The sequence below is a fragment of the Nymphalis io genome, chromosome 17, assembly GCF_905147045.1.
Source record: "Nymphalis io chromosome 17, ilAglIoxx1.1, whole genome shotgun sequence".
NCBI classification, from domain to species: Eukaryota; Metazoa; Arthropoda; class Insecta; order Lepidoptera; family Nymphalidae; genus Nymphalis; species Nymphalis io.
In genome coordinates, this window is record NC_065904.1 from 7,217,780 (window position 1) to 7,233,593 (window position 15,814).

The 15,814-nt window shown below is 31.1% G+C and overlaps 1 protein-coding gene across 2 annotated transcripts in view; it reads left to right on the top strand.

The window, feature by feature from the left end:
• LOC126774822 (tyrosine-protein kinase Src42A) overlaps positions 1-15,814 on the top strand; it is a 66,021-nt gene that overhangs the window by 34,232 nt on the left and 15,975 nt on the right. For both annotated transcript variants that reach the window (XM_050496446.1, XM_050496445.1), the window contains exons 2-3: positions 3,128-3,249; positions 9,733-9,896. In XM_050496446.1, the coding sequence (XP_050352403.1) occupies positions 3,128-3,249; positions 9,733-9,896 (286 nt within the window). The remainder of the gene's footprint in view (positions 1-3,127; positions 3,250-9,732; positions 9,897-15,814) is intronic.

Here is a 15,814-nt window from a genome sequence, read left to right on the forward strand (position 1 = left end):
TAAATAAAGTGACTAGTTTATAAGGCCACAGACTCCGAGGTCTAAAATTTGAAGGTGGCAGTGCTTACACTCTCATGCTTCAGAGTGTCTGATCTCATTCCGGTCGTAATGGAATGCTGTCCCAATGGATTATAAGAGTGAGGGAATTAATTGCACTTGTGTTTGCGAACACACTTTTGCGTTATAATATGTCCCATACAGTTGCTTTACTGACTGGCTAGAGAATGGTCGCTGAAATTGGCATTACCTTTACTCCTGTACATAATCATTATTTTATATAATAATAATAATACTTTATCAATATTTATACAAAAGCAACTCAGGCACTGTTTATATATGTCAATGTGTCAATAAGGATGATGCCGGTACATGATTTAAATCAATCAATTCCGAATGCGTTTTCCAGCATTAGACCTTCGATCAGGACTACCTAGTAACCGATCTATGACCCTTAGCATGCCCTTAGCACGTGACAAGGTCGCACTAGCTGGTAATAAAAGTTTCAGGACGCAAAGCCCTTTTACTTTTATTATTATTGCGACATTGATTATAATCTATCCTCTATCCTCTACTAAGATTTTACTATCCAATTGTGATCAGCATACAATAAAGTATACAATAGGATATATTTAATGGTTAATATCCTTAACCATATTTAGATAACGTATTATTAAATTTTCTTATGCAACTGTTTTTTTAAAATTATTGTTTATTTTCATAATTATGCAAATAAATAAATATTTTTAATAAGCAAACATAAAGATGTGTGAGTATTAAAATGGGAGCAAACGGTATTTGGATAATTTGCAGGTTTAATTCTGGCGATTTGACTGGTTTTAACATAAACCTGGCTAATTAAATAGTCCCAAATCATTATTGAAATTCAATTAAAATGCGACCAGATGAGGTAGGAAACGGTATTTTATTTGTACGAGATTACGTAGATTTATACGAAACTTATAATTACTTTTTTTTATATTGTATATTTTTGGCTTTCTTTATAATAAAATAATGAATAACTCAAGTAAAATGAAAATATAAAATAAGCGTATTTATATAATTGTACCAGCATAATAGTCGTCTCTAGTCCTAGTTACTAAACGAAATACTTTTGTTTTTAAAAACTTGTTTTTCATTTCCGACCAGCAAACTTATATTGCGCGTATTGTAGTCTCTTACTCATTTATTTATTTAATAATTTACAGCACTAACAATATTTATGTATTATGTAAAAAGCGGGATTAATGCTTTACTTAGAAAATGCAGAAAAGAATGTTTGTAGGTATCCAAAGGAAAAATAAATTACTAACTTAATTACAATCCAATTGTCCGTTCATGCCTCTCGGAATATTCCCAATGAATGATTATAATTACCGCTTGAACCGAACCGCATCACGAATACAATAAAAATACAACACTTGAATACTATATTATGGCTACCATCGCTAATTATCCCATAATTTGAATATGTTACGTACTTTCTTTATTAATAAAGTATTATCTATCATATAATATATAATTCGAATGAATAAATATAAAAATCATTTCCGCAAATAGTTTTACGAATGTGAGTTTTGAAAAAGAAGTTTTTTTTTTTCACGACGGCTTAAAATTATTGTACCGGTTTTGTTGGGAGTCGGACGGCCTCGGCTGCGTAGCGGAATATCATGCAATACCATTGTTAGGCTTTTTAACTTACGAAACGAAACATAAGGAGGATATTATGTATCTATATGTCGTTATAGATTTGTCATCACGTTTGATCGTTATTTAAGTAATTAAATTAAAATAAATATACATTTTTCAAGACCCAAGACGGGCTGGACATAAATTATCCACCCGTTGATCTTAAACAAAGGTCGCGGCTTCAATCCTTGGCCAGCAACGCTGAGTTTATTTGAAAAAAAAACATCGTGAGAAAATCTGCATGTAATAAATTCTAATATATGTATATACCTACATGTGTCTGTCAATCCGCAGTGAAATAGTGTGTGAACTTAACAGGAAAAAAGTCTTGTCAGATAAGTTGGTGTTACTTAAACTTATTTTTTATTACATTTATTAAATGTAACCATGTTATTATATTTTATTTGAACAAATTCTCTAAACGATTAACTTTCATCGAATACAAATGTAAATCAGTAATATTTTTTGTTATGTTTTCTCTTTAGCTATGAACACTTATAATAATCATACAATTCGCATAAGCTTGTACTCCTATGTTGGACGTGTTAACACAATAAGTTTGCTCTCTTCGCAGCGCGCTCACGCCAATTGAATGCAAAATACTTATTCATTCGTCAACGTTGAGTCATTGTCGCCCCGCTTTCTGGGCGATGCTTTATCAACTGGCTATGTTTTACGTTACTCGACTGGCTTCTAGGTCTAGTCCCTTATTTATAAGGTCAAATACATAGGTCCTGGGTTCAAAACTCGGGTCAGATAATAGACTTTTTGTCGAAAAATTCTCAGTACATTCTTTCTTCTCAGTCCAGAGTCTAAGAGTTCGCAATGTACTCTCTGTGGCAAAAGCACGTAAAGCCGTTAGTCCTATGTCGAGTTTTTGAGTTTGATTGAAATTTGAATCGAATTATTAGAGTGTACTTGTGTTTGCTCACACACTTGTGCACCATAATATGCCCCTAGCAGCTGGCTAGTCTTGGCTTGAGAATAGCCGTCGCGGCCAAAATCGATCAATCACATCATCAAGTTATATGGCTTCATCTGCGTTCAATCCGGATAATACATCTTTGTTGATAATCACACGATAAATACATAACCAAACACCTTCCATTACCCTTATGATTACTATCATAGCTTGAATATATATATTCTTTAAATCTTTCTCAATGTATATGTAATATGTAGGCTATATAATGCAAAAAGTCAGTCCGATTGGTGGTTCCTAGTATTAGTAGATCATAAACTTTCCAACCTTGTAAACGGGCCGTATGTTCGCAACTTCATTGGCGTGTAATTTGAACATAATTATAGATCTTGAGTTAAAAAAAAAAGCAATTTATACTGTGCATATGCAGTGATATCACGTTGGATAAACAATTCAGTTTTTATTGTAAGTATTCATGATCGTACTTGCCAATCTTGAGATGTTTTCTTTTTATTTCAGATGGTACTTCCGTAAAATTAAGCGAATCGAAGCTGAAAAGAAACTGCTTCTGCCGGAGAACGAACATGGTGCTTTCCTTATCAGAGATTCAGAGAGCCGTCATAATGACTTCTCATTGTCAGGTAAATAAAATTTTTTATTACATTTTTCATTTCATCATTCATAATTATATTTTTGAATACCTTATTCATAATCATCCATCCATAACAAAAGACCAAGAATGAGACGGATTATTTTTTCCTAAATATTTTTCTGTCTAATTAAGTGAATACATAACAAAATGTATCGAAAAGTAACATTTGTTACATTTTATGGTAGTAAATAGTAATTGCTATCTCTGGAGCGTCACTTACCTACTCATATTGCTCACATACAATACAAGAATATAAATTAATCCTAAATTCCTTATTCGTTAACTTCCATACAGTTATAAATTTAATTGTATCTAGTTGACTATATATTTCTTTTCCTGTGAAAATTTCTTGCCGGTTATTCTTAGTATAATCTACATTCCAAAACACTGGTAACCTTAGATTTAATTAAATTCTGTAACGTGCCGACATTGCTTATAAAAGCCTTACTTGAAACAATAGTATTTCGATTGTATTGAAAGAAATTTAAATTAACTCTCAGTATTTTTATGGACAAAAGATAATATAAATTAATGTATCACCTAAATGTTTAATTTTAATCTTTATAAAATTCAATTCCTAAGCATGTTATTGTAAGTTCGTATTGATTAGGTTTTATTATTTTGTTTTATCACATAAGATATGCAAATGACCAAAATTGACATTTGTCTTCTTTGTATTCCATCTGTTAAACATTTAATGCATCGTCTACCGTCTACATAAAATTTAATTAATGCAAACAACGAGAGCGACATTACGTTTGACATTAAAAGCCGACCCGACGCGAATACTTATATCTTAAGAAAGTAGTGCAGTAGGAAAAAGAGGTAAAGATGCAAAATTCAACGTGACCAAAACCCGAGGGCAGACACTAGGTTAACAAAATGTACGTAACTATTAAAATACACAACCCGTCTCGAAATAGCCTCGGTGATTCGATTCCCGGTCGACGGTAAACCGGTTGAGTTTTTCTAAGACCCTACGTTCGTAAGCCATGAGAATACGTTATGCATCTCGCAGACTATCTCCATTTTGTAACCATTACTCTTATTTAAGTACCGTTGTTTTATTCATAACTAAACAATTTTCATAAAGAAGAAATAATATTATTATGACATATTGGATCCTTATAGATATATATATGTATACTTTTTTATAATAGACCGTTATCGCAAAACAGAATATTAAATTAAAATGTTGAAATTACAAAGTAACGTTCGTGAACGCCGGTCTCTGCACTTTCCAAATATTTCATAGATATTAATTTTCTCTTGCAAATTATTACGTAATGTGATACTGTAATCTTAAAACAACATACGAAACAAACATTACTTCGTGATTTATTTTCTTTAAAATATTTTTGGTAACCTTTGTAACAAAAGCCGGATTTACTGCCTTATAAGGCATTTTCTACCAGTTAACCTTTCGGTAATAGCAAAATTATTTAAATATAATACAATATATATGTCATATAAGTATTAGACACACATTTAAAACATTTAACAATAAAAATAGATACTTTTTAATATATCTCTTTTATAGTACAAGTATTTATTTTGTATACTCACAAATACGAGTATACAAAAATAAATACACAAATACATTAAAGGGGGCTATTTTAGTCTTCCAGGCAACTTTAGATTAGAATTTTGCAATCAAAGAGGTAGCAATAAAAATTATAAATCGCCTGTAAAAATATATAATACATCGTACATATAGACGCATAGAAATATATGTGTATAAATTATATAATGTCATTGTTATTTTGTATATTTATATTATGATATTATAGTCACAATTAATAATAAATATTGATATATATATTGATAATTTAAATTAAACGTAAGCTATTTGATGCTTAAAAATAATCTAAAAGTTTTGCCGCAGACTGCTTATTTTGTAGACCCGCCGGAGATATATTCATGTGTATATATACAATGTATACATAGCATCGTTACGTGTTCGCTAGAAGTTGTCTAGACAAGATAAACTTGAGATTTTAATCAAATACAATATTAACTTTGAAGTCGTGCGTTTTTTTTTTATATCTGTCGGGAAGGCAACTCTACTCCACCTGATGATGGTAAGTGGTAGTAGAATCCAAACGCGACGATGGCCAGTACAGTCGGGAAGAATGTTCTACACTAAGCGCTCCCGCCTTCCCGCCCCCCTTTTTTTGACTTTTTTGTCTTTTCACGCCTCGTTTGAAGGAACCCGGCTTATAAGAGGAAGGGAACACGTGAGCTGGTAAAGAATTCCATTTTTTGGAAGTGCGACAAAGAAAGGAGTTTCCAAATTTCTTTGTGCGCGATGGAATTTATGTCACAGTTAGGCGGTGATATCACTTTAATAATTTTTTTTTTTTTTTACTAAATAACAAAATGTTCCCCATTGTCCCCAAAATGTTTGGATTACTCAAACTATTTTTATCACTCAATAGTGTTATCATAATCAGGTAAGAAAGCCGATCGAATCGAATTCTCTGAATTTTTATTGGAATATGCAAAAGTTTAATACCCTCGAATCGGGCCTTACATCTCCGTCGATAGCTTCGTTGAATTTTAACGAATACATATTATAGTTCAGCGGCTCTCACTCGACTCGTAACATCGATACGAAATCAGAAGTATATCAAATAATTGTATCGACACGTGGCCGTTACGTAAACTGACCGAGGAAAAATTAATAATAATTGAAATATTTTTCTCTTGTTGTCATTACTGAGAAAATTATAGTTTTATTATTGATGACTTTTAAGTGTTTATTGCCTTTTTTAGAAACGTGCAATACAATGATAATTGTTATTATTGGAAATAAAATTATACTGTGAATATATATTTTTTTTTTTCCTAGGAAAATTATTGTTCACACTTCGATTAAATTCAATAATGATAATAAGAATTTTGCTATTAATATGCATCAAACTCATATTTGTAATTTGTGTTAATGAAGTTCTTGGAAATAAGAAAATAATAGAAGAACATTTCTCTAAAGAAAAGTCTAGAAAATATCAGCGATATCATTTTCTATAATGAAATAAAATTTATACATTGATAAAATTAATCATGCGCCTATACTGTCATTACAATCTATATTTTTGACATTTATCAAAAAATAATTTTGCGATTACATAATATAATGTAATACTATACATATAATGTATACCACCTGTTGTCCGCGGCTTCGCTCGCGCGTAGTCTATTATAATATTAGTATATTATACAGAGGTAAAAATTTTTTTTTTATATGTTTGTTTATAATAATATAAAAAATAAACTGAAAAACGTTCACCTACAAAAAGCTATCATAGACTATATTTTATTTTCAAAATAATTAGAGATTTCTACAAAAATTGCAATAATTTTATCAGTTATCAATTAGTTCTATAAAAGTAATTACTTGGCGTGCGCTGCGAAAACTATTAGAGATAACTTAAATAATGTACTACATGTTTATAGTTCTCATCACTTTCAAAAAAGTCCTCGAGGTTTTATATCTAACTATTATAGTTATGTCACAATAACTGCTTTTTGTTCAAATTAGTCAATAAAAACACGGGTAAAAACGAACGATGATGACATTCGTATCATGTTATTAATCATTATTCAATGAAATAGCTTCATAATATATTTTGATTGTGTACGAATAAAATCCTCTTTAAATTATTTGAATTTGACCTTTCGTTTAGAAGTTTGTACTGGTAAAATCAGGCAAAATGTAAGAAAAATGCCGCGGTGTAAGCGAACCACGGATATCGGGTGCGAACAGTACTACGCTTATCGTTATTCTATTATTTACCTACACATTTTATTTGTTTAACAGCTGAATAGTACGTTTGTAATTTTTTTTTTTTTTATTATAAAAAGCGAAGCCGCGAGCAACAGATAGTTTATCAATATAAACATCATGAAATCGGTTACTATGGCAACGATTACTGATGTTTCGTATGGGCTCTCCTACAATTTATAGAAAGAGTGATAATAAGAGAGAAGTCCATTTTGGATGAAGTATGAACAAAATGCATTTTTAGTGAGCGTTCACGTCGGGGTCAACAAATTTCAAGTCCATCGGGCTGACAGTTTAGGAGATCTCGTGATAAAGTGTATTTATTCTTATATATATTATGTTTAAACATAATTTATTTTTGATTCACTCGTAAGTATTTACTGACTTAACAATGCCAATTTGTAACATACCATCTCCCTAGGTTTGTTTATATTATGTCCTTGGCGATTTTAGCCTATTTTTAATAGTCGTATCGATGGCCAGTATGATAATAATGTAATTAAAAAAATTTAAAATAAATTAATTTCGTAAAAACGAGCTGATGTAAAGATGAAACGGGTATAATCTTCAATATTATAGCTACTTGTAAAAACTATAACATAATTACTTCCTTTACAATAACCTAATAATTATATTGTGTGAATAAATGATTGCTCACAAACCACGTTGCTTATGTACCGTGTAATTTTATGTTGACTTTGTTTTTTTTTTATTATTATTTCAATGTACATAAAAATCCTTAAAAACTTCCATTACATTATTTTAGAAAACAACGTTCTGCATTCCTTTGCAAGTGCAATCGATAAACCAATCTGATATTGATGTTTTGTAAATCATTGATTTGTTTTATATATTGTATTTTTTGTTTTAATCGGATCGCAATTATTACAAAAAAATAAATTCATTCTTGATGATTAAAATAAGAGAATCGATGAAATAAATTATCGATTTAAAATAAAATTTTAATAGGGGCGCTTAAAGTATCCGTTTTAATCTTTTTATGTGTTAAGTCATTGACGTTTTATTTATACAGGAAATACGGCATCGGGTTATTTAGTATTCGATGTATGCGTTTAAGCTTAATGTTTTTTTGGAAACGGCGACTAAAAATGTTTTATATATAAAACTTTCTGGATATGTATAGAATATTGATCGTTTCTCGTTGGAGTTTCGCTTCAATGTGAAGAATTTCGGTTGCAAATATGTCGTTTGGAATCACATATTTATCGATACGTTTTATTTATAGGTATGAATACATTCCCACGGTTTTTACGTTTTTTGTATGTGTGTTACATTTAGAACTCTAACTCGATCAAAATTACTTTTAACTAAGTGTAAAGGACTACGGTCGAAATTTCCGAGTAATGACCATTAATAAATTAGGTTAGTTTTATTTATGTAAGCGATAAGCATTACATTACCGGGAAATGAGTATTAAATAGAGGCTATATAGCCTTTGTTCTGAGAACCATTAATGTTAGCACGCTTACAGAAAACTAAGCTGATCTATATGTGTAGTCTAAATTATTGACTTGTTCCTCATAATTAGTTTTGCCCGGTATAATGTTTTGACTGTAACACAATTATTGCCGAAAAATAAAAATGCAAACAAATATTTTAACAGTAATTTTTTACTTGTAAATTGGCAAAAAACGATGACTCGAAGATAACTGATGTAATTAACAATATTGAACAGTAAACCTTTTTTTGTCTGCTGGTATGGCTGTTTTTTATATAATTTGATTGATTTGTTGATAAAATTTACAAGTAAAATTAGAATATTTAATTCTTATAATTGGTAGATGATTTTCATATTAAATTACTAATTAAGTTAAAGGACTGAACGGTATATGATATATATTAATTATCAACGTTCTTTAATGAAATACAGGATTCAATTACTTTTTTGGACATCGGAACCTTCGACTTATACCTACAAAGTTAGCATAGTTATAGACGAATTAGTTCATAGATAAGACTAAAAATTACAGAAATTATACAACTAGATTCTATGACGCATGATCAACGACGCATGGCGTTGAATTTTGGTTGGTTGATCAACAAAATTAGAACTAGTGGAAATTGAAAAAAATGGAATCGAATGAACAATATATGAAAGGTAATTCTAAGTTAAGAGCCGAGATGGCCCAGTGGTAAGAACATGTGAATCTTAACCGATGATCGTGGGTTCAAACCCGGGCAAGCACCACTGAATTTTCATGTGCTTAATTTGTGATTACAATTCATCTCGTGCTTTACGGTGAAGGAAAACATCGTGAGGAAACCTGCATGTGTCTAATTTCACTGAAATTCTGCCACATGTGTATTCCACCAACCCGCATTGGAGCAGCGTGGTGGAATAAGCTCTAAACTTTCTCCTCAAAAAGAGGAGAGGAGGCCTTTGGCCCAGCAATGGGACATTCACAGGCTGTTACGGTAATTTTAAGTTTTACTGTATCGGTTTTTCCACTAATCAGTTCAACTAATCGTCTAAAATCGACGCGTGTCACGTAATTTCTAAGTCTTGCGACAAGTTTAGTATAAATGAAAAAGTATTTGGATTTTCCAATTTGATATATTTCTATTATAAATTTAATTGTTTGCCAATCGCTATATAAAAAACGATTCGAAAATTACCGAATGCATTTGATATGATTAAAGCTCGCTAAACATATCCTTTGTTCACAGTCCGAGACGGTGATACGGTAAAGCACTATCGCATCAGACAGCTAGACGAAGGGGGATTCTTCATTGCCAGACGCACCACCTTCCGAACTTTGCAGGAACTCGTCGAACACTATAGTAAGGACGCGGATGGTCTCTGCGTGTCGCTTAACAAGCCATGTGTCCAGGTTAGTTTTTATACCAACACTTAACTTATATAGAAGTTCTGCCGATCTGTTCGTCCCTTGTGTCTGTGTGTACGCTATAGGTACATACAATTCCTTGCTCAGTGACTTTTGTGCTTAGAGAGCATTGGATAATAATGGCATTACTATTTTTCCCTAACAACACACATACACACGCATAATCTCTCTTAATTAATTTGATAATAATTTATCGTTTGCCACAACGAATTTGGACACAAAAAAGAAACGCAATCATTTTATTCCTATTAAATTTAAAGATTGTATACAGATTTGGCATCAATATTACGTAGGATGGAGAAGACATGAAGGATTTGATCGGTGCGGTAGAAATTTAAGTCATTGAATGATCACAGTGTTGATTCAAAAAATATTAGACGTTATTAAAACAATAGCATTATCTTGCATCTACATACTGTAGTCTATGAGAAATAAAATAAAACATGCCGATGCATTTGGGCTTCTAGGCCATGACCTCGTTTGGGTCGCAACTGCGATAAAACTAACGTTTTAAAGCTTACTCAAATATCTCAATATTGTGTACAAACAATAGAACTATTAAACAATGGAACTTTAACAAATACTTTTTTTAGCTTCATAATTTTTATAAATTTAAAATATTAATTCAACTATATTTTATAGTGTCGAATAAAGATCGATATGATTGTAGTTTACATGTAAAAAACTATATTATATTAAATACGTCACTTACTAGTAAACAATAAAGTTGACACCAGAAGTCCCTACAAGTCCCTGGACGTCCACAATATGCCTTATAAGTGACATCGAGCTTTTTGTTTCGATGTAAACGTTAAGGTAGGATTACTAATGCCTAACTCTTGAGCAATACATTCCTTACATGCGATGCGTGCCTGGAATGTAAGATATAGCCCTAGTGGTGCGAACTTGGCTATTGACTACCTATTCTATTTAAAAACTCGATACAACGTTATCTAAAAGAAATGCTACAATGCTAACCGATATCTTTGTACTTTATATCAATATAAAAGAAAAAAAATCACGATGAACACGATATATATGACGGACGTGATATATTTTTTTAATAATTTTTACCAATTTTATTATTATTGACGGTTAAGGACATCTTACAAAAGAATCGTTTAAATATGTAAAATGATTGATGATTAATAGAATTGAAATTTTCTGAAGGTTACGTTGTTATCATACGTAATCATACTATTCATTTTTACGAATGCGTATAACTCGCAAAATCCAATATCGGAACGACTATAAAATTTATGGTTCGCGATGGACACCTTTGTTCGCGTGAGAAATATTTCACGACGCATTGTATGTGTCCGAGATCGTTTTGAATTCACCGAAAGCTCTCTTGGACGCGATCATATGTTCTTTGTTTTGTAACCTGTTATTTTTAGACCTTACACCGTTCTATACGATTACTTGGAAAAATATTTTTTTATCATGATAACGAATGGTTATACACAAAAAGATTATGATAAACTATATATCTATGAAATTAACAAGTATCAATTGATAATATTTTTTTCTATTGCATTAAAAATAAATGTTTTTGTTATATCTTCCATCTTTACAAAGATATGTATGTGCGTCCATTCAAAGATAATATTAAATTCAAATAAATATTATTATATAAATAAAAGAAATTATAAAAGTTTTTTGTTCAAAAAACTCTAACAATATGTTACATAATATATCTTAAAATACATTTGTAATAATAATAATATCCTGGGACATTTTTCACACTCGCCATCTGATCCCAAATTAAGCTTGTACAGAGCTTGTACTATGGAAACCAGACAACTATATGTAAATACTTATATAGATAATTACACCCAGACTCAGGACAAACAGACATGTTCATGCACACAAATATCTGTCCTGGGTGGGAATCGAACCCACAACCTTCGGCGTTAAAGGCAAGCATCCACAAACCATGCCAACCAGTACCACTTCTTCATATTTTGGCGACTGTATTTTAATTTAAATAAACTATTAAAACCAGTCTTAAATTGCACGCTTTAACTACGTAGTAGATACTACATGGAATCACGTGTGTCAAATTATCTATAGGCTCTGGAAAAACAAATACCTGTAATTATAATTCGTTAATGATTTATTTTTATTATGAATACCAAGCTGAGATGGCCTAGTGGTTAGAACGCGTGAATCTTAACCGATGATCGTGGGTTCAAACCCGGGCAAGCACCACTGAATTTTCATGTGCTTAATTTGTGTTCATAATTCGTCTCGTGCTTGACGGTGAAGGAAAACATCGTGAGGAAACCTGCATGTGTCTAATTTCATTGAAATTCTGCCACATGTGTATTCTACCAACCCGCATTGGAGCAGCGTGGTGGAATAAGCTCCAAACCTTCTCCTCAAAAGGGAGAGGAGGCCTTAGCCCAGCAGTGGGACATTAACGGGCTGTTACTGTACTGTACTGTACTGAATACCATTACGGCTACAAAATATAAAGGTATTTTTTTAATTCCTTATCTGTAATATTTTTTATTTGGCTATGCGTAAAACATTCGTCAATTCGCAATATAGTATCGTAGCGATTGGACACGTTTAAATTCCTATACAATAAATAATACTAGAAATCGCTTTTCAACACGTAGTAATTACATGTAATCACAATGAATTCTTAATGACAACTATATACGTAATCGTTTAATTTGCTTCATTTATTTAATTAAATATGAATTAAAACATTAATCATGTTGCTAGTGCGTTCGTAAGGTACGAACTTTTACTTTTTTTATAGTTCGGCTAATTAATGATCACTTTCTACCTCTATATGCGGATTTTATATATACATACATTGTAAAACTGAAGATTTAGGAATTAATAATCTCAGGAGCTATAAAATCGATTTGAATAAATCCTTTGATTTCCGCTATATAAATTCACTTAAACAATACCTTAAGGTATTATAAAACTTCACGCTATGGCCCTGAAAAGCAAAGCAATAATTTTACACCATTAACTTTAACCAATCTGAAAACGATATGATAATATCATTTAACTTTTACACCTTTTGTGCCTTATTTTACAATTAAATAATTGACATTTAAAATCGAAACCCCTATACGAAGTTTATCTCTTTGGGTAAAGATTAATTAATGACTGGGTGGTGATAAATAATTAATTTAAGTAATAAATCTTGACGCCGATTAGAATTAATTGAGAAGGGGCAAGTTTAAAATAAATGAAAACCAAGTTTTATTTACGGGACAGACATATGTGTGCATAAACATGTCTGTTTGTCCTGAGTCTGGGTGTAATTATCTATATAAGTATGTATTTACAAAAGAAAAGTAGTATATGTAGTATCAGTTGTCTAGTTTTCATAGCACAAGCTTTGTACAAGCTTAATTTGGGATCAGATGGCCGTGTGTGAAAAAATGTCCCAGGATATTAATTTTTTGTACAAACGAATTAAAAGAGAAAACAAGATTTTGTGCTCCAAGTGTGTGCGATTTTAGTTTCAATCTGTTGAGAATTATATATAAAATAGAATTAACACTATTTCTTATTATTATTCTTTTAAATGACTTGAAATGATGTGCTAAAGAGGATTATATATAGGCCAGAGAGCTTTTTTTTATAATTACGTTAAACTTACATGGATACCAGTACCGGTTCCGTACCGTACCGTAACAGCCTGTGAGTGTCCCACTGCTGGGCTAAAGGCCTCCTCTCCTCTTTTTGCGAAGAAGATTTGGAGCTTATTCGTGGGTTCAAACCCGGGCAAGCACCACTGAATTTTCATGTGCTTAATTTGTGATTATAATTCATCTCGTACTTTACGGTGAAGGAAAACATCGTGAGGAAACCTGCATGAGTCTAATTTCACTGAAATTATGCCACATGTTTATTCCACCAACCCGCATTGGAGCAGCGTGGTGGAATAAGTACTGGTTCATATGTTCATAACGTTATTATGTGAATCTATTTTATTATTATTATAAAACAAGGAAAAACGAGGAACTGGCTCGTTAACTAAAAATGTTAAACGTTTATGATTGGAAGACGATTAAGACGTTATTATATCCATGTCACTACGGAAATTCCGTTTTGTTATATAATAAAGATATTTTGTAATTTATGAACTACGAACTATAGCCGACTTTGTTCGGTTGTTATTTAGATATGTATTTTATACGAAATTTTCATTTTTTTTAGTTTGTATAGAATGACAATATTTTAGGTAAAAATATATTTTATTTTATTTTATTACAGTCAATGAGAGTAGAAGACTTATATAAACTTAACTACAAACGTTTTTTTGTTACATAAGATAATTATAATTAATTTAGTAAAAATACAAACTTGTTCATTTTCTTAAGTGGCGGCCGTTTGCTCCCTGTTTTAGACACTTTTGTTTATTATACATATAACATATATTCAAAACTATTTTTATCTTCTCGAAATATCTACAATATTTTTTCGATACATATATATAGAATATTTATTCAATATATAAAATAGTCAAACGCAATTATGTTGCAATTTTACTATATATTTTTATACCGCGGTTATATGATCGATAAGGCATTTATAGTGCATGGTTTACTGCATAATACACAATAAACATAATACATTATCATTCATAATTTAATTTATTTATGGTGACGAAAGCGGGCTTTGAATTCTTTCCGATGACGTATTAAACCGACGACTCGCAGAACACAACTAAAATACTTATTCTAATTAAACTCTTAAACTCAAGACGTAAGATCTTTTCAGAATTCCTACTTAGTATATAAGCGTCACCATTTAATGCTGCCAAAGCTATTCTAAAAGATCTCAATTAATTACTCAGCCGTGAAATGTTGACAACCGACTTATAGTGATATACTATTATGGTGCGTGTATTTTTAAAATGTATAGGTATTATGGTCAGTGTCGCATATCACTTTCTGACATTTGACGACTGTTTTCTACGGTCAGTTTCGAGTTTGTTCTACCGACCACAGAAACAGGCGTTTTTCAAAAATAACGTCTGTTAAAAGAAACCTTCCCAAATGCAAATTCAACGTTGGATAGTCCGTCTAATTCGGTCACAATAATGTGAGACACTGGAATTTTCTTATCTGAAATCGGATTCACTTTGGTATGTTTAAACTAAATAAGACGAAGATGATTAGTTGTTTTTGCTACATCACTCATCTAAAATTCGCTAGTTTTTCAGCTTCCTGTATTAAAAAGATATAAAAACTTATTTTGATTGATTTAATTATGTTTATTTTACGACCAGAACCGTCAGGACATTTTAAATTTCGATTCTTTATCTCATCATTTTATCTTTTTTTGATTTTTTGTTTTCGATTAATTATATTTATTAGTAATTAAAATATTATCATTGAACTAATTAAAATATTTAATTGAATCAATAGCGGTTTTTGCGTTGAAACACATTATTTTATATGAAACATTTTAAGGTCTTATATAATGAAACAAAATTTTAAGTAAATATTTATAGCGAATATAAAAAATTATGTCACCGATCGAAGTTTGTGTTAAAAGTTTAAAGCTACAAACGCTACGAAGTATTACGTCACGTTATCTATAAATGGTAAATAAATATAATGTTACGTGAAAAATAGACATAATAACGATATATAAGGCTCAGGGACCGACCACATTAGCGGAGACAGTCTCGAACGGTTTCTTTCGAATAGATATCGGATTATGTAATTAATACTAATAATTTTCCCGTCAGACTGATATATGATAGACAGATTTGTGGAATCGACGTAATATCACACTGCGTTTTACAGTTTTATATTAATTCTTGTGCATTTTTGCGGCTAATATTAATGATCGAACATTTCTAACGAGGTAAACAGTTAAACCTCATAGGTAAATTAAAATGAATGCTTGTTCTGTCCGTA